This window comes from Herpailurus yagouaroundi, unplaced genomic scaffold, assembly GCF_014898765.1.
Source record: "Herpailurus yagouaroundi ecotype Mexico unplaced genomic scaffold, PumYag 203, whole genome shotgun sequence".
Lineage (NCBI taxonomy): Eukaryota > Metazoa > Chordata > Mammalia > Carnivora > Felidae > Herpailurus > Herpailurus yagouaroundi.
The window spans coordinates 33335604-33357666 of record NW_024412434.1 but is presented as its reverse complement, the minus strand read 5'-3'; the positions used below and the strand labels follow the sequence as shown (position 1 = coordinate 33357666).

The window sequence follows — 22063 nt, the reverse complement described above, 5'->3', positions numbered from 1 at the left end:
CTCTCTCCCCCTCTCTCCCTCTCTCTCCCTCTCTCTCCCTCTCTTTCCCCCTTCCCCTCTCCCTTTGTCCCTCTCCCCCCCCCCCCCATTGGGCATGCACGCATTTTCTCTCTCTCTCTATGCTTAAAAAAAAAAGAGAAAGCCTTTTGACATCGTGACCCCTTCAATTGGATAGTGGTTGATTTAAGTCTTGAATTCTGTGCTTGGTCAGTGACTCAGCTTGTATGCAGGCCCGTAGTAGGGGTGGATGCGTGGCAGTCTGGTGACAGAACACCTTGGAGGCTGAGATTTTGGTAGACTGCTTTTGGTTTGTAAGTCTGTTACTCTTGGTGGTGTCTTGTAAGCCCTTGTCCGGGAGGAGGAGGAGGAGGACGTGGGGAGCGTGTTGTGCTGCACGGTTTCTTTTCAGTACTGGGGGATGGCTCCAGAAGGGCCCATAGCATCATGCTGGCCTCAAATGCCTTTGAGCCTAAGCCTCTTGCAGTTCTGCACTCCCTGCCCAAGTGCCTGAGAGTCTGGTTCAGTCGTCGTCTTTTTATTATTATTATTTTTATTATTTTTTAAATGTTTGTTTTTGAGAGAGCATGTGCATGCAGGCAGGGGAGGGGGCAGAGAGGGGGACAGAGAATCTGAAGCAAGCTTCTCATGGATAGCACGTGCCCCATGTGGGGCTTGAACTCATGAACTGTGAGATCATGAGCCGAGCTGAAGTTGGATACTCAACCAACTGAGCCACCCAGGTGCCCCTTATTATTATTTTTATTTTGAGAGAGAGAGTGCATGCTCACATGTGTGTGCGCGTGGCGGAGGGGCAGAGAGGGGAGGAGAGAGAATCCCAAGCAGGCTTCACATCGTCAGCGCGGAGCCTGATGCAGGGTTTGATCCCATGAACCATAAGATCATGACCTGAGCCAAAATCAAGAGTTGGATACTCAGCCGACTGAGCCACCCAGGCGCCCCTGTCTTCTCTTTGATTAGATGGTTTGAAAATAATTTTGTTTTGAGAAGGTTTAGAGAGTTCTGTAACTACTGGCAGTAGTTGGTTGAGAGACAGAAAGGACTCCTGGACTGTGTCAACTTCTGGTATTCTGCCCCAGTGGTCGTGTTAAGGTGTGTTTTTGCAAGTGTCATTTGTATTCGCACACGTTTTGTCATGGTGTTCTGGAAACGAGCAGGGGATGTTAGCGAATACTCTGTGCGTCTCGAGCTGCTGGGCCGGGTCCCCGCACCTCATGCACGCAGGCGAGGCTGGTTTTCCTGTGAACAGGGCCGTTCTGCGGGTGCCACCGCTTTGCTCCGGGAGACCTTGGGGGTGTCCCATGTGGCCCCTGCAACTCCCTGCAACTCCCTGCACCTCCGGCTTTGGGCCCGCGGTTTCCTTAACAGTCCCCTGCTGATGCATTTGAAAGTTGTCTTCAATTTGGAGTATAGTTTTTAAAAGTAAGAGGAGATGTTGTATTTATTTACGCTTTCAAAATTCCCCATTTAAGTAGAGCTGATAGGGAACTAATAAAAATAAGGACTTTGGGGAAATTAGTGCATTTAACTCAGTGTACTTGACAGGTTGGTTGTGAGCTGTCAGGTCGCTTCACTTTGCACCGAGATGACCCAAGAGAAGATCGTCAGGCTGTGACCACAGACTAAGCACCTCCTGACTCTGCACCGTCACAGACTCGTTCACAGCTGAGTCGTGTCTGGACCAACCTGCACGTGTCAGCAGAAGCCACGGCGTGAGGCGTGAGGCGAGCAGAGTGGGGACAGAGCAGCCGCCCGATGGCAGAGCTGGCGTGGTGCGTGTGCCTGGCCCCTGCCCACGCCAGGCCCCGGTGGGCTCGGATCACCCGCCCGGCGTCGGCACTTGCTTGCACTCGGCCGTGGCGTTGGACCCGTGGGGTGTGGGTGCTGCCGATGGAGCAGAGTCACGCTCCATTTTCTTTCTGTTCTCAGAGTGAGATGCTCCACTTAGTGTTTTCTCCAAAGTCCCTCAAGGACCAGGACTTTTTTAAAAAGACTGTCTTTTTTTTTTTTTTTTTTTTTTAATTTTTATTTATTTTTCAGAGACAAAGTGTGAGGAGGGGAGGGGCAGAGAGCAGGAGACATAGAATCTGAAGCAGGTTCCAGGCTCTGAGCTGTCAGCATGGAGCCCCACGCGGGACTCAAAACTCCTGAATTGTGAGATCGTGAGCTGAGCTAAAGTCAGAGGCTTAACCGACTGAGCCACCCAGGCGGCCCCTAAAAAAGACTGTCTTTTTTTTTTTTCTTAAATGTTATTATTATTTTTAAAATTTACATCCAAATTAGCATATAGTGCAACAATGATTTCAGGAGTAGATTCCTTAGGGCCCCTCCCCCATTTAGCCCATCCCCCCTCCCACAGCCCCTGACGTAACCCTCAGTTTGTTCTCCATATTTAAGAGTTTCTTGTGTTTTGTCCCCCTCCCTGTCTTTATATTATTTTTGTTTCCCTTCCCTTATGTTCGTCTGTTCTGTCTCTTAAAGTCCTCATGAGTGAAGTCATATGATTTTTGTCTTTCTCTAACTAATTTCACTTAGCATAATACCTTCCAGTTTCATCCACGTAGTTGCAAATGGCAAGATTTCATTCTTTTTGATTGCAGAGTAATACTCCATTGTATATATATACCACATCTTTATTCATTCATCCATTGATGGACATTTGGGCTCTTTCCATCCTTTGGCTATTGTCGATAGTGCTGCTATAAACATGGGCGTGCATGTGCCCCTTCGAAACAGCACACCTGTATCCCGTGGATAAATGCCTAGTGGTGCAATTGCTGGGTTGTAGGGTAGTTCTATTTTTAGTTTTTTGAGGAACCTCCATACTGTTTCCAGAGTGGCTGCACCAGCTTGCATTCCCAAAAAAAGACTGTCTTAAGTGGGTGCTCTGAGAGGGACTTTGGGTGCATTCAGCGACCTCCTACGTGCTGTTTCTGCTCTGAGTGTTTAGGTTGGCTCCCTGGAAGTGCTTTTCTGTGTTGGCATCTCCCGTGGACTGAGTGCTGTGTCCCCCCTTACCCGTCTGGTGAAGCGTTCCTGCAGGGAGGGCCGGGAACAGCGTGTGCAAAGTCAGCTTCTCGGACCAGCGGGTGTGCCTGAGGACAGCCCCGTATGAGGAGTGGGTTGCTGTCAGTGTGCTGTGGCGGGCTGTCCAAGGGCCAGTGTGGGGTGCACGGACTTGGAGGTGATTGGATACTGTCGAGGGTGTCACTGTGACAATGGTCCCTGGAATCCCAGGAGTGCAGGCAGGCTTGCTGTGAGACTCGGCACTGGGGAGCCCTGCACCCCCTCCCTCGCTGGTCTCCTGGGCTCCTTGCCTGATGCGTGGACGGGGCTCCAAGACTTGCAGTCCTGGAGAGTCACCAGCTTTAGAGTCGGAACCTTTGCTTAAGGGAGTATAGTTTGGTGGAAGCTTAGTGAACTTGACAGATGAAAGTGCTTTCCTGTTGTGTGCGTGGCATGCCCCCACCCACGTTACCGTGACTGCTGACGCCCATGACATGTCTGGTGAAGAGCAGTGCCCTGTGCCGAGGCGGCACCTGTCCTGGGGGAGGGGCTGTGAACACCGGGCCCCCTGGGAAGGTAAGTGTGAATTCCACATGTGTTAAAAAACCAGGGGCCCATCGCTTGGGTTGCTCCTCTGGATGAGTAAGGAAATGTGAGGTGTTGGAAGGCTGTGCTGGTAGCTAATTCTGACCTTTCAGAGTGAGGGGGTGCTTGAATGTGGGGCCCACGGGTGCCTCCTGGTGCCAAGGGTGTCTCGCCCCTCAGGCTCCTTCCGTGAGTAAATCCTATGCTGGCGTGAAGGACACTTGCTCCTCAGAGAGTTGAAGGAGCATCACTTCTGTGTCAGAGCTCAGTTCTGGCTCATTTCATGCACACACACATGCACACACATCATGTTCCGTGTAGCCAGTGTCACGTCTGGTGGGTATGCCAGCACATGCGTGTGCATGTGTCCACATGTCATACATATATCATCTTCCGTGTGTCCTGTGCCACTTCTGGTGGATGCGCTCGCACTCCCAGTTCTGAAACGCGTTTGCACACGGTCCCTGGGCCACAAGGGCCCTCAGGTGCCCGCAGCCCGGGTTTACGTGGAGTCACCCCCACTGTGGTGTGAGGGACGTCCAGGTGAAGAAGAGGGGTCTTCCCAGGCCTGTGACAGCTCACCTCAGATCCAGGACGGACCCGTGCCTCTCTGGGGCTTCTTCAGGAAAGAGCGCTCTCTCTTTGACTTTGCAGTTTCTGGAGAGTAAAAATCTTACGGTTCCTAATACCTTCCTAACTTCAATTTTCCTGGTTATTCTGATGAACAGGGCTTTTCTGTATCATATTATTTCAAGGCTGATGTAGAAACAGTTTTCCTCTTGGAAGATTTAAAAAAGAAGGGAAGCCTTTTAAATTGTTCACATCCTAGTTTTTATGCCCAGAGTCACGTGATGCTGACATTGGGACATTGGCTGTGAGCGCATCAGCACGTAACTAGCAAAGTCTTGAATTCAGAAACTAAGGGAATGGACAGTTAGGTTATTAAAACCTGAGGGAGATCACTCTTCACCTAACTTGTTTGTATTTGAATGTTTGTTTATGTTGAGAGAGAGAGAGAAGGGGAGGGGCAGAGAGAGGGAGAGAGAGAATCCCAAGCAGGCCCCCTGCTGACCACGCAGAGCCAAAATCTCACGAACCCAGATCAAGACCTGAGCCGAAATCAAGAGTCAGACGCTTAACCGACCAAGCCCCCCAGGTGCCCCGTGTCACAGTTGTTGATGTAATTACAAATATTCAAAACTTATTTATGCTTGGCTGTTACATTGTTTGATCAGAATGAAATAGTGACCAGGCTTCACAGAAAGGAAATCAGAGCCTTGGCCCTTGATACTACAAGCATGAGGTTACCCTGTGAATCTTCCTAAATTTAACTTCTCTGTAACCCCCTTGTTTAAAAATCTCTGTAACCCTTTTAAATCAAGTTGTGTAGAATGATCATCTTTGAATAATCTATGGAAAAGTTACTGATTCAGTTAATAAAATGCGCTGGAGGAGAACTTGGTTAACGAAAGGCACCGTTCTGATGCACCTGTGATGCCGCTCGCAGCCATCGCTGCGGCGTGATGACCCTGGTGATCGCGAAGCTTCCCTGAGGTATTGTCACAAGTCCCAGCAGCGGCACGTTTCAGTGTCACAGTTACCCTGTTGCCCGAAAACTGCCCCTGTCCCGTCGCTGCCCCGCTGGGGTGTCCTCACTCCACCTTGTTCGCTGTGGCATGTTCCCTGAGGTGAGCGGGACCTGCTCTGTCGAGTGGGCCGTCCTGCACTTCGGTCCTGTCGGTGACGACGTCTCGGTTTGCCGAAGACAGGCTCAGGGAGGAGGGGGACCGGGTTGGATACTGAGCTGGCGCTGCTTTAACTTCTTCCTTCCGGGAGCATTTGAATTCCAGATCCTGAAAGCGAACCAGATGTGACACAAGTGTGACTTTTCCTTTAAATGTTTATCTTAGGGCCTGCTTTTTTGAGAGTTCGCCATCAAGGAGTATTCAGAAATGTATCATTTGGAAAGGGGTTGTTTTCCATTTAGTTGTCTCAGATCTTAAGACACAGGCCCATGTGCGTCGTGTGCGCACTGAGGAGTACACGGGGTGGGCCGGGCACAGTGCGTATGCTCTCCAGGACCCTCCATGTTAGGGCAGGCTGCAGAGGACTTGCTTCGTCTGTGCGGGGCTTAGTTTCAAAGGACGGTCTGGGAAGCGGGAAGCGGTAGCCAGGGAGGACGTGGTCAGGACAGGTCTTCCGTTGTGTGCAGACGTGAGGGCAGGTGTGGTCTGTTCTGCCGGCCTGTGCTAGGCCGCAGGGATGTCACAAACACTGCCCCGTCCTTGGTAGGGCGATGGGCCACACTGATTTCCTCCTGGATGCACTCTTCAAAGGCGGACTCCCGTCCACAGGACGCCCCTGCCCTTGCCTGAGTGCTTGCTCCTCTGCTCTGTCCTTCTGATGCAAACGGATCTCTTGGTTTTGTTGCGAGCTCCATCTGAGAGGTGAGAAGCGGGGGGCTCTGCGCTGTTTCTGATGTGGGGCCAGGAGAGCGCACTGCCTGGCATTTCCGGGCCAGCATTTTCCACACATCGTGTGTTTTTTTTTTTTCTTAGCTATGAAATTCCGGCAGATTGTTATGCAAAACAGCTTTGTGTCTCTGTGTGACTGGGAAGACAGCTGTTAGTCCTAATGAGGAGTGCTAGCATTACAGTCTCTCCGGTGATTGAGACCCGCGGAGGGAGCGGAATGTTCCAGATCGGCCAGTGGTGTGCGGTGAGAAGGTAGTGCGCTGTCAGCTGGAAGCACACGCCCGGCTGCTCTCGGCGACAAGATAAATGAGTCGGCTGGAGTTCGGCAGAGTCTGAGCTTTTCCAGTGAGCAGTCATGGCACAGTGGGTTCCCCCGGGGACCCGAGTCCGAGGGTGCCTCGAGAGCCATGGCCCCCGCGCCAGCTTTTCCCTTTGATGCCCTACAATACCTGTCAGGATGGTGATTTATTAAAAACCTAATGTCTTTCAGCATTTCATTAACATAAGGTGAGACGGTCTTTTGTGGAGACTTTTTTCATTAATTTAGCAGAATGTTCACTGAAATTTAACTTGGCCACAACTCCCTGAGAACCGGAGTCCACGGGGGAGGCCGGGCGTCAGAGTCCCTCCCAGCTTGTCGCGGCCTCTGCACCAGGCCAGGCCTGACGCTCCTCTGTGTTTGAGACGGGGGTTCAGAGGGGCCGTTGGCTTCAGGTCCGGGCTTACCTTCCTCCCCCTGTTCTCTGTGCATCACACGTGGGCCCCCCTCCACTGCCTGATATAGCATGGTGTCCACATTCATCCCCGTGATGACAGCGGGATTTGTGTCTTTTTTTATGGCCCAATAAGACCCTGTTGTTCATACACACATGCCATCTTCTTTGTACATTCGTGTGTCAGCATTAGCTGGTTTGCGTGTCCTGCCTGCTGTGAACATGGGGGCGCAGGTACCTCTTCAGGGTACTGATCCGTTTCCTTGGGATGCATGCCCGGTAGTGGTGTTGCTGGATCACAGGGTAGTTCTATTTTTAACTATACAGGGAGCCTCCACACTGTCCTCCACACTGTCCTCCACAGTGGCTGCACCAGCTTGCATTCCCACCAACAGGGCATGAGGTTCCTTTTCTCCACGTCCTGACCAACACTTGTGTTCTGTGTTTTTGATGGAAGGCATTCTAAGGGGAGTGAGATGGGATGCTGTGGTTTTGATTTGCGTTCCCCTGATGGTTGACGGTGAGCATCTTTTCATGGGCTTTTTGGCCTTTTGTGAATCTTCTGTGGAGAAAGTTCTGTCTAAATTCTTGGCACGTTTTTAAATTGGTGGTGGTGGTGGTGGTGGTTGAGTTAAAGGAATAGGTTTTTCTCCAATGTTTTGATTAAACTGAAAGTTAGGCTGGATTTTTCTTTTTCTTTTTCTTTTCTTTCTTTTCTTTTTTTTTACATTTGTGCTATCAGGTGCGAGTATGTAGACATTTTGGCAGGTTCTCTCTAATCGATGTCTTCCGGTAGCTTCTCTTTGATCCATTGCCTGAGAAGGTAGAGCTGAGTAGAATGGACTGTACTTTTCTAATGCTCATTGTGTTTACACTCACAGGGAGATTGAAGCAGGAATTAGTGGAGTCGGAGACAACTGTCCGCTTCCACGTCTCCAGTAGCCTTTCCACCTGCCTCACCAGTCTCTGGCAGCGGGATTGTGTGCTCATTACGGAGGTGGAGAGGACTTGTGTCTGCATCCTGGGACTTGCTGATGATCTTTTGAACCTGTGCCCTTTACTTGTAGCACCGTGACCTCGGCCGTGTTCACCGTGGGAGATAATGTTGTTTCGGGCAGCGATGACCGCACCGTGAAGGTCTGGGATTTAAGGAATATGAGATCCCCCATTGCGACTATTCGCACAGACTCTGCCATCAACAGGTGAATGTTGTTATGTCCTGCTTGTTATGTCCTGAGAGGGTGGCTTGTCATGCAGTGTTTTATTCATGTACGTGTGGTGTTTAAGAGAGCACTTGGAAAAGTGCATTAGACTTCTGGGGAAGTATTTTTTGCAGGGGGGATTATTTTTTATTGATCCTCATGCAGATTTAGTATCCCCTGTGTGCTGCTGAAATGTGAGTATAAAATCGGGCTGGGGCGGTGAGCTTCAAAGGAGAAGAATGAGCCACCTTTGGGCAAGCGCTGTGGGGCTGCATTTGAGTCACTGTCATTACAGGTAAGTGACTCGGTCTCTGTGTGCTGACGCTGCAGACAGATAGCACCTGCCTTGAAGCGTGAATGGTGCGAAGTCTCCCACTGCGTGATAGTCTGTAAACTCGGAGACTTGTGCCGTCCTGACTTCATCCATAACCCACTTCGTCTCCCCTTCGCAGGATCAATGTATGCGTCGGCCAGAAGATAATCGCCCTCCCACACGACAACCGGCAAGTGAGGCTGTTCGACATGTCGGGCGTGCGGCTGGCGCGGCTCCCCCGTAGCAGCCGGCAGGTAGGTGTGCTTTCGCCCCGCGTGTTCGCCCCGCGTGTTGGCAGCGAGCCTTGGGGACGGCGTGGAGTCTCTGTCCTAGGTCACCACTGACCGACGAGCCCCACGTCGTTTTAGGTTTTCTAAAAAGAGAGAAACTAGCGATATGTTTAAATTATCCAGATATACTAGACATAAGTGCTTTTATAATTGTAATCGATATAAACACACCAGAGGTGTCACATTCTTATTTTCCTACTGTCATTGGATGCTAGATTTCACTGGAAGTACTTGGTCTGTGTTTAGGACTCACAAAATTTAAAGTTGAAGGGTTCCCCAGTACCTGAACTGAGTGTGCCACATGTTTTTAAACTTAAATGAGATGGCGCACTCTGCCCCCCAGTCTCGTGTGGGGAGCAGAGGGCGCCCATGGTGGCGGTCCCCCTCCGGGACAGCACAGCCTCTCCTCTTGGCAAGTGAAAGTGTGCGCCCTCACTCGGATGCAGAGGTGTGGGCCTCGGGGCCTCTTTCAGAAGAGGACCCGCCCCGCCCAGACCGGAAGAGCCCTTTCCCTGGCAGGTGCAGGACGGGAAAAGCCCATCTAGATGCAGCTTTGCTGGGAGTCAGCCCAGACGGTGCGGGGGAGGGGGAGTGTGGTGCTCGTGGCCATGGCTGCGGCTCAGACCTGCTGATGCACATTCCTGGCGTGCCACCTGGGAGTTCGCACTTAGGTGGTTCCCGACGGCTCCTGTGGGGCAGTGGATGTCGCTGTGATGCATAACCCCCCATACGCTCCCTCCTGCATCCTCCCGCCCCTCCCTTCCCATCTTCCCCCACTACCCCTCAATCCCCATCGCTGAGGCCGCACCTCTGCAGGCCTGGTGCTTAACTGAGCCTTGCCCCCTGGCCCCCCTCCTTTTCCTCCCACGGCCTTCTCCGTGTGTCAGTGTGACAGCCGCGTGGGCGAGCCAGTTCGTGTGGCCCCTGACGCTGCAGTCAGCGTCTGTGCCCCAGCGCCTGCCACGCTTGCTGCCCCATGGCCGTGGCTCTGCCGACCCCTTGTGGAGGCGCCCCCTGTCGTCTTGTGTAAAGCCTCACAGAGTGGTTTGTGACCCGCAGGCCGGCCCTGGTGTTAGGAGCTGTAGACCGAAGGTGGCTTCAGAGGCCAACGGCGAAGGGTGTTGGCTGTCAGCGAGGCCTGACTTTACGTGGCGCCAACTCTCCGTGAAAGGCCTCTGCCCTCAACACGGGGTTTCACCTGCTCTCCCCCTCGGGGCTTGTACGCATACTGTCCTAAGTTCATTTTGAAACTCTATTCTTTGAGTACACGTCACAGAAAAGGTACTCGTGAAATTAGAGTGCTTAATAAAATCTTCACCTCCCCCCCCCGACAAAGGGAAGGTTCGAGCTTGGCACCTGCAGAGTCCCTGCTGTGCGTGCACGCTGCGTCGTTAACACGCTGGGACCCATGTGTGGTACCTGACGGCGCTGTGCGGCCTGTGAGGGCTGCGCCTGGAACACGAGGTCGGGCGTGCACGACTTCTCTACTTCGAGAACGTTTTCCTCGAGAAAGTACGGAGTTGTGAGAGGTTCTGGTGGTGCTGATCTCGTGGAGGCAACTCGCGTTGGTTGTCTGTACACGTGTAGCCCTGTTGAAACGGTAGAATTTGTGGTGCTCGGATTTGTTTCCTCCTGAAGTGTTGTGTTGAATAGAATTATTTTTAAGATTGATGAGTAACGTTTCACTTAATTCTGAACTTGTGACACTTCTTCAGATAGAAAAATGCTGGGCTCGGTGTCCCGGAACCACAGCCGGCAGTCCCTGCTTTCTGTCGCCCCGGCTTCTTTGAACCGACAGACTTTAAGAAGACAAAACAACAACCTTATTTGAAATTGGTAGCTAGAGCGAAGGTGGCTGACAGCGTGAACTTGTTTTACTTTGGGGAGAGTGCAGGTGGTGTTTCCCAAAAGTGTGTTTCATGCCAAGCGAGCTCTGTAGAGCGCTGGAGGGGCCAAGGGACAAGGCTCTGGGTGCAGCGTGTCTGTGAGCTGTTCCAGAAAGCACACTGGCCCGTGGCCGGTGTGCAGCGCTCTGTGCAGTGTGCACATTGTGACCCGAGAGGGGGCGGGGCGTTTCTAAAGTACACATGTGCCCCAGGCATGTCCGTGTGCACTCGGGTCCGAGGGACACAGGAGGCTGGACTCCAGGTGGGTCCTGGGCGAGTGCTCCTTTGCCAGCGTTCTGCGTGCTGGCTGGCCCTGCCTTACCCCCTTACTAAGCACCTGACCTGAGGGTTTCTGTCGGCAGTGCCTTGAGTTGACTGATCTTTAACTGGTTCCTGTGCAGAGTCCTGATCACTGCCAGTTAATGGATGCATCGTTCCCTCTTTCTTCTGAGGTTTTTAACAAAGAAGCCTAACAACATTGCTCTTGAAACCCTTTGTTGTGTGGGTTTCTGTTGGCAGTACTTTATTTTGTGGACTGTTGTCTTCTTTGTCATAGAGAGCACTTTCCACATGTGGATGCTTTACCAGGGAACTTCTGTGCCATTCTTGTTTTTTTCCTGTCTTTTTTTAAGAGGGAGAACAAGCTGGGGAGGGACAGATTGAGAGAGAGAGAGGGGGAGACAGAGAATGCCAGGCAGGCTCCACACTGTCAGTGCAGAGCCTGATGCAGGGCTTGATCTCAGAAATGTGGGATCGTGACCGGGGCCAAAACCAAGAGTCTGACACTTCACCAGCTGAGCCACCCGGGGTGGGGGTGGGGGGGGGGGGGTCCCTGTGCCATTCTTCTGAGTGTTCCTTTTACTTCTGAAATTTCTGTCAGCTTTCCTTAATCCTGTTTCTTGTACTTTATCACTAGACCGTGATCACGTTAATCTGGAAGTATATTAACATGTGCTGAGGCATTGCTGTGTCTCTACACGTATACACTAGGTATATCACATTCTAAAAACTTTGCTAGTGTTTGGCAGTAATTTTTTCCAGCATTCTGATAACTTAGCTGGACTTCCTGAAGGTAGCAGGAATTGACTTGAAAGATCGTTTATTTTATCCTTGTCTTATTTGATACGAAATGTATTTTTCTGGCCACTTTATTACCAGAGCCAACTATTTGTTAAAATGGTCTTTGAGGTCTTTGAATGGATTTCATTTATTTTATTCCCAAATATTATCTAGCTCATTAAAAAATCTTCAAATTGATCATATATTCTTTTTCCCTGACTATAATCTTACTCATTTTATTAAAGAATCACAAAATACTTTTGGTCACGTGTGCTGACGCCCCTCGCCCCGCCTCGGCCTCTCCGCAGCACGTGGCCGAAAGCTTGTTGCCACGTGCACGGTTTGTGGCTCGTGTTGACTAATGCCGCCTGTTAATGTTTTTTTCTTTCGACTCCGTTGCCTTGATTCGTGTAGTTGTAAATCTGGCTGAGGTTTTATCGCGCTTCTGCCTTGGGAAGGATATACTAATTCTGGTTTGTGTGATAATAGGGCCACAGAAGAATGGTGTGCTGCTCGGCGTGGAGCGAGGACCACCCCATGTGCAATCTGTTCACCTGCGGGTTTGACAGGCAAGCCATTGGCTGGAACATCAACATCCCTGCGTTGTTACAAGAGAAATGAGGTTGCCGGCGTTCCTTAGTCGCGTGGTTCACCGTGGACCTGTGGACCGGTGCCGCTTTTCTCCTGTTGGTCAAGCCCTTTTTCTGAGAGTCGGGCCCTGACGAGGGTGATTTGTATGTTCTTTTCTCATTGTACCCAGCTTGCATGAAATGTACAGCAAAACGTATGGTCCTAAGTTTTATTTTCGTCTTGTGTGTGTGCTGGCGCCCTCCGTGCAGTGGAGACGAAGCCCCTTCCCCGTAGCACGTCGTGTGTTGTGAGTTGCTGGCGTCTGACAGCTGACAGGAGGGCATTACGTTTGCGTGAGTTAAATGTGAACCCGCGTACTTACTGTGAGGCGCAAGTAGAGTGTAGCGTTTCTGGAATAATTATACACGTCTGCCTTGTGCCGGGAAGGTCGCGGAGCTGCACCCGCGTTGGCTGACGCACGGCAGGTGCGCTGGAAGACTTGAGGGTTGCTTCCGCGTGAGGTTTTAGCGTGTGCCGTGCTGTCACGGAGCTTCAACTCCGTCCCGTCGTAGTTACGTAAAACAACCTGGATGTTAGACGCTAACAAAAGTAGGCTGCAGACTTTACATTTGGAGAGTCGTTTGAAAAGAAAAAGTTTCTGCTCTTTTTGTGGAAAATCATTTCAATCTCCTGAGGTCTCATGTTAGCAAATTCAAAAATGTGATTCTAATCACTGATTTCAGATACTAAGCAAAATTTAAAGCACTTTAGTTTATAGCCATGGTTATAAACAGTTTTGAGAAGTTACAGATGACTTATCCATTGAATGTGACTTGACCTTTTGAAGAAGGCCCTGCCTGCTACCTGAAAACAAAACCTTATTTATTTTCTATTCTACACTTTGGTTTGCGTATTTCTAAGGGGGTTCACTTCCTTGGTGGTGTTTGAGAGCCAACAATGCAAATAAATGAGTACTACCTCAGAACAGCATGTTTGGAGACCGGGGGCGTCTCGCCACTGCGTGTGGCTGGGATGCCCAGTTCAGTTCCGAAGGCAGGACAGACAATCATAGCGGCCGGCAGGGGCGGCTGCAGCGATGCGTCGCAGGCCGGCAGCTTGCTCCCGTTTCGGCAGCCGGGACGCCCCTGCGTGCCAGCCCTGTCACTGCCCGGGCGAGCCCGTCGCTCTTGCCTTCGTAGGACTCACTGTTGTCCGCTGTTTGTGAGTTCGTGTTTCTTGCTCAGTCACAGTTTTGATAAAGAGCCGTCTCTGCGTACCGCCCTCCTATTTTTAATTCTTTGAGTGTGTGCACTTGGAGAGGCACAAGAGGGTGACCGTGAAGACGATCGTGGGTGCCCCACTTCTGGTGGTGACGGCTGGCGGAGGAGCGCATGGGCCGCCCTGGGTCCTGAGTGAACGCGCCTCACTTGAGGCTCCCGTGGCTCAGGTCCTATGTGTGGTACCTCGCGAGGAATTCCAGCCCCAAATTCTCTGGAACGATTTTGAGATGATTGACACGGTCTGGAAGGGAAGAAGGACCAGGAGAAACCCGTCCTGCTACGGATGGTTGAGGTCGGTGCCTGGAGGGCGCAGAAAGTCATTTCTGAAGCCTGCCTTCTGGCCCCTGCCGACCTAGGGGCACCACACCCCCAGCGCCAGAGTGTGGGTGACCTCGGGCCTCCAATCGGTGTGTCCAAGCTCTTGGGCTCCTGTTGTGTTTTAATTTGAATGTCTGGGTGTCTTAGAATCATTGTTAGGAGCACTGAAAAACGTATACAAACACAGTTGAATCAGACTTAAGAACCAGATCTCTGCCGGATTAAAAAAAGTGGAAGCTTTGAAATAAATATTTTTGATGGCCATTTAGTTCTCTGCAAACTAGTGCCCTCCGTGGCCGGCAGCTGCTCACTGTCTCGCCAACGGGAGTGGCCGACCTCCTCACTCCTCCCGCGTCTCCACGAGGGCACAAGGCCTCATGCTTTTGGGGAGAGTTCTCAGGAGCAGGACACCCTACTATCACGACCACGTTGTCCTCTGACGTGCTTCCATTCAGCTGCTGCTGTGGCCTTAGTGGTGGTGTTTTCGGGAGTCATGGAGATTTGGGATCGTGCGTGTGCGCGCGCGTGCGCGTGCGTACTTGTGTGGCTGAGGTTAAGTCGTGATCAGCCACATGTGATCTCATCTGAAATCGTGTTTGGAAATGAGAGTGGTTTTGCTCACATGTCCAGAATTTCATTTGATAATGGAAGGAAAATGTGTGGTTACTGGAAAATGTGTATTGATAGAAAGTTTCATAAGAACTACGTTGTTGGACAAAACAGCACTGCACATCGCTTTCTGTAGAGACAAAAATTGTGTGCATATTTTGGAATTTGAAGAATCCTATGTAAATCACCTGTTGCTTAAATCTGTGAAAAACAAGTTTCTTTGGGGGGAAAGTATGCATTTATAATTGTTGTGTACAGCAAGTGTTTTTATTGTATTGGTGTGATTGTTTTTAAGTGTTGAATGTCTTCATTGCCATATGAAATTCATTAAAAATCCACATTCTGTAATCACTATTGTAAAAATTTTATGTTATTGGGAGTCTTTTTTTATTCTTTATTTAAAAATTTTTTATTTTTATTTTTTTTTATTTATTATTATTTTTTTCAACGTTTATTTATTTTTGGGACAGAGAGACAGAGCATGAATGGGGGAGGGGCAGAGAGAGAGGGAGACACAGAATCGGAAACAGGCTCCAGGCTCTGAGCCATCAGCCCAGAGCCCGATGCGGGGCTCGAACTCATGGACCGCGAGATTGTGACCTGGCTGAAGTCGGACGCTTAACCGACTGCGCCACTCAGGCGCCCCTAAAAATTTTTTAAAAGACGTTTTATTTATTTTTGAGAGACAGAGCATGAATGGGGGAGGGGCAGAGAGAGAGGGAGACACAGAATCCGAAGCAGGATTCAGGCTCTGAGCTGTCGGCACAGAGCCTGATGCGGGGCTCGAACCTGTGAATGGGGAGATCGTGACCTGAGATGAAGTTGATGCTTAACTGACTGAGCCACCCAGGCGCCCCATATTCTTTACTTATTTTTTAAATTTTTTGCTTTGCTGAAAATTCTAGTATTGCCCACTTGAAAACTTTTAACTTTAGACTTCAAAGGTCTGTAATCCTGCCTGTGTGCTGGGCTCCCTTTAAGTGACAAGTAGGTATGCTTGTCCTCCCCGGCAGTGTCTGGAGGGAGTTAACAATCTGATACAATGCAGGTGTTGTCAGAGTCCCTGAGGGGTTTCATAAGACGTCTGCCCTGTTCTTACTGCGGTAAGCTTGTTTGAAAGTCTTTAAAAAATTGCATTTACAGAAAGCAGGCCCTGCTCGTTCTGTGGGGACAGTACGCATCTGGACTGGCTGCTCTTTCAACCGCTGTCCCCCGTGGGCGAAGCGGTGTGGTGGTTGTGGGAACCCGAGGAGACGTTCGGTCCCGGCCCAGGATCGTCCTGCTGCCTCTTCACACTGGTCGGGCTCCCTGCCTTCAGTCAGCCCCCAGAGGGCAGAAGTTCACAGACTCCTTGTCTTTCTTCCCTGAGCCTGTAGAAACATGTGATTAGCGTCCAAATTTCACAATTATGTCTTCAGTTACATTTAAAAGTTCACATGTTAGTATAAAGGATTGAGAAGGCGGGGTGCCTGGCCAGGTCAGTTGGAAGAGTGAGTGACTGTTGATCTCAGGGTTGTGAGTTTGAGCCCCACATGTAGAGATTACTTAAATAAATATTAAAAAAAAAAAAAAAAATCCCAAAGGCAAAACTGCTATTATGATAAGTTCGTCAAAATGCCACTCAGATGTGTCTCACTATGCCTAGATTTTCTGGTTTCCCTTAATAAATTAATAGTTAAGTTCAGACATTGGTAACACTTAAATTGTTACATGCAAAGTGTGCTATATAGTCCATATGACGGTGGGAAGAAGCTGAGAATGAAATCCTATAAAAGTATTGAGTAATTTAAAAATAATTTTATTGAAACATTTAAAAAATATTTATTTTGAGAGAGAGAGAGCATGATCAGGGGAGGGGCAGAGAAAGAGGGAGAGAGAATCCCAAGCGGGCTCTGCACTGTCAGCACGGAGCCCAGTGCTGGCTTGAACTCACGAACCGTTAGATATGACCTGAGCCGAGACCAAGAGTGGATGTTCAACCTACTGAGCCGCCCAAGCTTGAAACATTTTTAAGGAGCTTTTGGTCAAAATGAAACTGGATCAGGCAGATCTCTGGAGCCCTGAGAGCTCTCTGAGGCACAGGTGATGCCTGTGGGTTTTGTGGGCCCCGGAGCCACTTTAGACACGGGGTCCAGGAGGCGTAATCTGGCCCGAAGTTTGATGGGGGTGTCTGGAAGCGAAGAGAACACCTCTCTCACCCTCGGCACTGTGTCCCCTCACCTCTCAGCCCCTGACTGTAGTGTTTCTGTGCTCCACCTAACCCTCCTTTGGAAGGTTTGGAACTAGAACTAGAAGTCCGTGTCTCTCCAGTCACTTTGAGCTCCAGATGCTGAGAGAAAGAAGCAGCCAGAACCCTGGACTCTGCAAAGCTGTCTTTCAAGAATGAGTGGGAGATGCAGACACTTAGCGATAAACGAGGATGGTTTTCACCAGTTCTCTAGTGGACCGTCTTGAAATGCTATAGGGAGAAAAAGTCCCAGAGCAGTGGTTTCAGAGTGGGCAAAATGCCAACACCCACCCCTCTAAAGTGGTGTCTGCAGTTAGTATTTAAATTTCTTTCTTTCTTTTTTTTTTTAATGGCTGGGGGGATTAAAATTTTAACTTTTGTCCTTATAAGATACATAGTAAAATTTCAAGGGTAACCACAAAGGAAAACTTTGAAAAGATAAGGAAATGATGAAATGTGGTTACCTTATGTAAGGGGGTTAGGAAGTGTGGTAAGTTAGAACTAGAGTAGAAGTAATTTTTTTTTTTAGTGGGTTTTCTTTTTTTTAATGGGCTTACAATTTTAGAACCATCATAGTAAATCACCCAGAATTCGAAAAGTTCTTACTCTAAGGACAAACACACATGAGGTACCTAGTGGGAAAAACCTGATAAAAATAGAGACTTGAAATCACCCATGGAAATACTTAAAAACTTGAACCAAGACATTAAACAAAAAAATGAGAGAGCATTATACATTAATAGGAAGAGTCAATATTGGGGCACCAGGTGGCTCAGTTGATAAGCACCTGACTCTTGATTTCAGCTCAGGTCATGATCTCACAGCTTGTGGGTTCTAGGCCCTTGTCTTGCTCTGTGCTAGCAGAGAGGAGCCTGCTTGGGTCGGTCTCTCTCTCTCTCTCTCTCCCTCCCTCCCTCCCTCCCTCCCTCCTTCCCTCCCTCTCTCTCTTTCTGCCCCACCCCTGCTCATGCTCCCTCTCTCAAACTTTAAAAAGGAAGATAAGGGGCGCTGTGGTGGCTCAGTCGGTGAAGTGTCTGACTTTTTGGTTCAGCTCATGATCTCACATCTGTGAGTTTGAGCCCTGCATCCGGGCTCTGTGCTGACAGCTTGGAGCTTGGAGCCTGCTTCAGATTCTGTGTCTTCCTCTCTCTCTGCCCTTCCCCTGCTTGCATTCTGTGTCTCTCTCAAAAATAAATAAGCACTAAAAAAAATGAACAAATAAAAAGGAAGAGTCAATATTGTAAAAATGTTAGTTTTCCCATATTGCCAAGTAGATTAAATAAATGCTCTTTCAAATGCAAATTGTTCCAGAGTTTCTTGGGGGAATTTGACAGTCTGATTCCTCAATTTATTTGAAACAAAGGCCAGGATTGATGTGATACCCCAGAAAACAGGAGGAAGGAAAGGAGAAGAAAATGGTTTGCTAAGCCTGGCAGGGCTGTGGTAGATAGAATGTACTTTTGGCACAGGGCTGGAGAAATTGACCAGTGAGGTTAGGAAGAGATCAGATTGATTCAAGTATCTGTGAAAATTTGGAACATGTCATCTCCTAGAACCATAAGTCGGGAAGAAAGTGGCCTGTGTAATTAATGGTTCTAGTGTTATTAGTTATCCATGTGGATGGAACAGGAAACGAATCTGGATCCCTACCTCACACCAAAGAAAACCAGTGCAAACATTATATGTGAAAGGAAAAACATTAACTTTTCAAAAAAATACAAGAATGTTTGTATGATTTTGGGTCTATTCAGCAACTCTCCAAAAATGCATTAATCATACTAGAAAAAAGTGATACATTCAACCATGTTAAAAGTGAAGATTTGTGCTTTACAGGGCATGCTAGAAGAGGTGAGTGGTAAGCCACGGATGGTAGTCTCAGCCTATATAATCCACAAAGCATTAATATCCAGGATGGTATAAACAAAATTCTACATGTCAGTAGAAGAATTAGAAATTGGGCAGGAGGCGTGAATAGGTGTGTCACAAAAGGGAAAACTTGACTAGTCAATAAGGAAGCGTAGAAATAATAATAAAAAAAAAATCAAAATGAAATACTATTTCACAGCCATTAGATTTGGGAAAGCTCTGTCAAGCATATATACTGTTGGAACGCCTATAACTGTTGGTTTGGGTATAAAATAATGCAGCAAGTTGGGAAACACGATCTTGGAAGTCTGAATGTGTGAATGCCGCCTGGCCCCAGCAATTACGAACTGTCTTTAGAACATGGTTTGTTAAGGATGATGTGTGGAGACCATGCGGGTCTGTCTATGAAAATGAAGATTTCTGGCCCCAGAGCTACTGGCTGAGGATCGGGATCGATTGCAAGAATCTGCACCTCGAACAAGCCTCTGCTTGTGATTCCGCTGTCCATTTTGGGACCCACAGTCCCGACACGCCTCTTCCACGCGTGCCCGAGGGGATGTGAGCAAGGTCGTAGCGCCAGACTGGAAGCGACCAAGCACCATGGACCGACTGGGATGTAAGTTGTGGCACGTCTGTGCAATGAAATACAGCAGTAAAAATGAACGGGCCACACAGGACTACGTGGGATTGTTGATCTTGGAACATTGTGTTGAATCAAAAGCCATTTTTATAGAGCATGAGCAAGCGCAGCCATACACAAGTAGGGTCATATATTTTGGAACATGGGAGTTAAACTCCAGATTCTTCCTGCTGCTCTCTAGGCTGGCTGTGGAGTAGTGGGATGGGAGGTAAGGTGGGGTCAGGAAGAGCCCAGACTTCATGGCGTGCAGTTCCTGATGTAGACACCAAGCCTGTGTTCCAGCTTTCGTACTTCACAACTTACGTGTCCTTATTACTATTTTGTTAATGTGTCTAACATTATACGATTAAGGTAATATAAAAAATTCTAAACAGAAGATGCGTGCTATTACAAGGGTGGATGAGCGTGGTGGTGATAAAATAGGGGTTTTTGGAGTAATATTTTTGTCTGTGTCACGTTCAGGCCTCTCGCATACCCCTGTTCTACTCCAGAAATTAATTCTTGTTCCTGTTACAAACATGTAGTTCTATGATTCTACGGTGACTGATTTTTCAGTGTGTGCATTCCATGGGAGGAAAGACAAAGCCAGTTTTGTTCCGAGATAATATTCTTGAAAAAAAAAATACTAAGGAAATTGTAAAAAGGCCATGTTACACTGTGTCAAAATTGTGTTGTTTTCAAATACATTTTGGAAATTCTAGTTTTAAAGTGGGAAATGTAATAAGGATTTCATTTACCAGGTGTGATCATAAAACAATAAAAGTAGCTTTCTTATGTTGCTCATAAACTGAAGTAATTTCAAATCCAGGAGACAGTCCAAAAATTATGTCGCGTAATGGCCACATACCAGAGTAGAATGTTTTTTCTCACAGCCTGTGTTTTGGGGAAAGCAGCATTTATTTGTCTAGGTGGGTAAGTTTTGGTATATTTGCTTAAAAATATCATTTTCTACAGTGCACATGTATTACAGGTGTCTTCTTGATCTGAATTAATTTTCAGTAAAAACGAAAGTCCTGCTGTAAACTTTGTTTTCTTTTTCAGTGACAGAAGTAATTGTATATATTCTAAATTTTTTTTTTTTTTTTACATTTTATTTATTTTTTATAGAGACAGAGCACAATTGGGGGAGGGCCAGAGAGAGAGGGAGACACAAAATCCAAAGCAGGCTCCAGGCTCCAAGCTGTCAGCACAGAGCCCGACGTGGGTCTTGAACTCATGAACCAACTGTGAGATCGTGACCTGAGCCAAAGTTGGGCACTCAACTGACTGAGCCCCCCAGGCGCCCCTATTTTTTCCTCTTTTTAAAAACAGCTTTATTGTGGTATAGTTGATCAAGCATACGCTGAACATTTATAGAGTGTAAGATTGGGTAGGTTTTGACATATTCACCCATGAAGACCTTGCTACAGTCAAGATAAATGCAGCTTGTCACCCAGTTGTTCATGCCTGTTTGCATTTCCTCCCTGCTGCCCCTCCAGACTCTGTTCCTGGTGACCACCCTGTCCACTTTCTGTCACTGAAGCTTATTTTGCATTTTCTGTAATTTTATGTAAACGCACTTACGCAGTTTGTGCTGAGTTTTGTCTTCTTCCACAAAAGCTGGTCTCGCATATGTGAATGTGTTCCGCTTTATTGCCGACTGGTGTCGTTTGCATGGATGTTATCACGTTTGTTTATGCACGTCCCTGTTGATGTAGGTGTGGGTTGTTTTCAGCGTTTGGCTGTCCCAGGTAAAGCTGGTGGGAATGCACGCGTGTCAGCCCTGTGTTCACGCACTGACACGCTTCTGCTGGGCGGACACCCAGGAGTGGAACCGCTGGGCCATGTGGAGAGAGTGTTTTTCTTGAGAAGAAACTGGAGATTTGTGGTTTCTGCTGTGACATGTGGAAAGCTCAGAAGTTCTCTCTTCTTCCCTCATAACGAGAGAAAAGGCGAACGGACTGAAATCAGTGACTCTTCTGAAGTCCACTAGAGAGTTGAGGGCAGAGGGCACACCGCTGCCGTGAAAACTGGAGACGCAGCAGGTGCACGGAGGCAGCTGGAGCGGGAGCCCATCAGGGGCCGAGAGTGGTCAGGCTGGAGAGTTCAAGCCCCTGGGGCCCAGCCAGTGGGTGTTGTCTCCAGGGGCAGTGCTGAGTTCCCAAAGTTCCCATTGGGAAGATCGGAGGAAAGCCCGTCCTTCTGGTCCGGAGGCGGCGAGGGATAGCTGCTCTGCATTCACCCCAGATGCCTCCTCACCGAGGGAGAAGCCTCACCGCAGCTGCGCCCTGTCTGGTGCAAGGGCAAGGGTGCCTGAGCGGCCCCCGGAGGTCGCGGCCCTGGGCCCAGGCGCCCTGTGAAATCGCGGCAGGCCTGGGTGTGGCCGAAGGCAGCACGAGGCACATGCCCAAGGCCGTGTGGAAAGGGCAGGTGGGGAACGTGAACAGAGGGGGAGCTCCAAGGAAGAATCGAGAGAAATACTAGAAATAAAGACACACTCACAGGAATGAAGGTCTTTTGATGGCTCTTTCTGTAGAGCTGACCCAGCCGAAGAAGGAAACCCTCAAGACAGCTTTAAGATCAGTCGATAGAAACTTCCCAAACTGAAAAGCAAAGAGAAAGAAGGGTGAACAAAGCAGGACGGAATGCCCAGGTGTTGTTGAACGGTTATAGAAAGGTGTCACACACACACACACACACACACACACACACACGGGAACAGTGGAAGAAGAGGGAAGCGAGCGGGAGAAAGATTTGAAATCCTAATTGAGAATTTCCCCAAATTAATGACACAAACAAAACCACAAATCAAGGAAGTTAGGGCGTAGCAGGTGAGTAAATGCCAGGAAGTCCATACTTGGGCAAATCAGATGACAGCTGAGGGCACTGGGGTGTCTGGCGGCTCAGTGTCAAGCCTGCGACTCTTGATCTCAGGGTTGTGAGTTCAAGCCCCACGCTGGACGCAGAAATTCCTTAAAGATAAAGCCTTTAAAAAACAAACAATGGGGCGCCTGGGTGGCTCAGTCAG

The 22063-nt window shown here is 48.9% G+C and overlaps 1 protein-coding gene across 4 annotated transcripts in view; it reads left to right on the top strand.

The window, feature by feature from the left end:
• WDR37 (WD repeat domain 37) overlaps window positions 1-14675 on the top strand; it is a 65016-nt gene extending 50341 nt beyond the window's left edge. For 3 of the 4 annotated variants that reach the window (XM_040451567.1, XM_040451566.1, XM_040451569.1), the window contains exons 12-14: window positions 7864-7998; window positions 8451-8565; window positions 12036-14675. In XM_040451567.1, the coding sequence (XP_040307501.1) occupies window positions 7864-7998; window positions 8451-8565; window positions 12036-12167 (382 nt within the window). In that variant the 3' untranslated portion in view covers window positions 12168-14675. Of the gene's footprint in view, window positions 1-7863; window positions 7999-8450; window positions 8566-11403; window positions 12012-12035 lie in introns of those variants that run through there. The other variant, XM_040451568.1, reaches the window with a different exon arrangement.
• Window positions 14676-22063: the final 7388 nt, after the last annotated feature.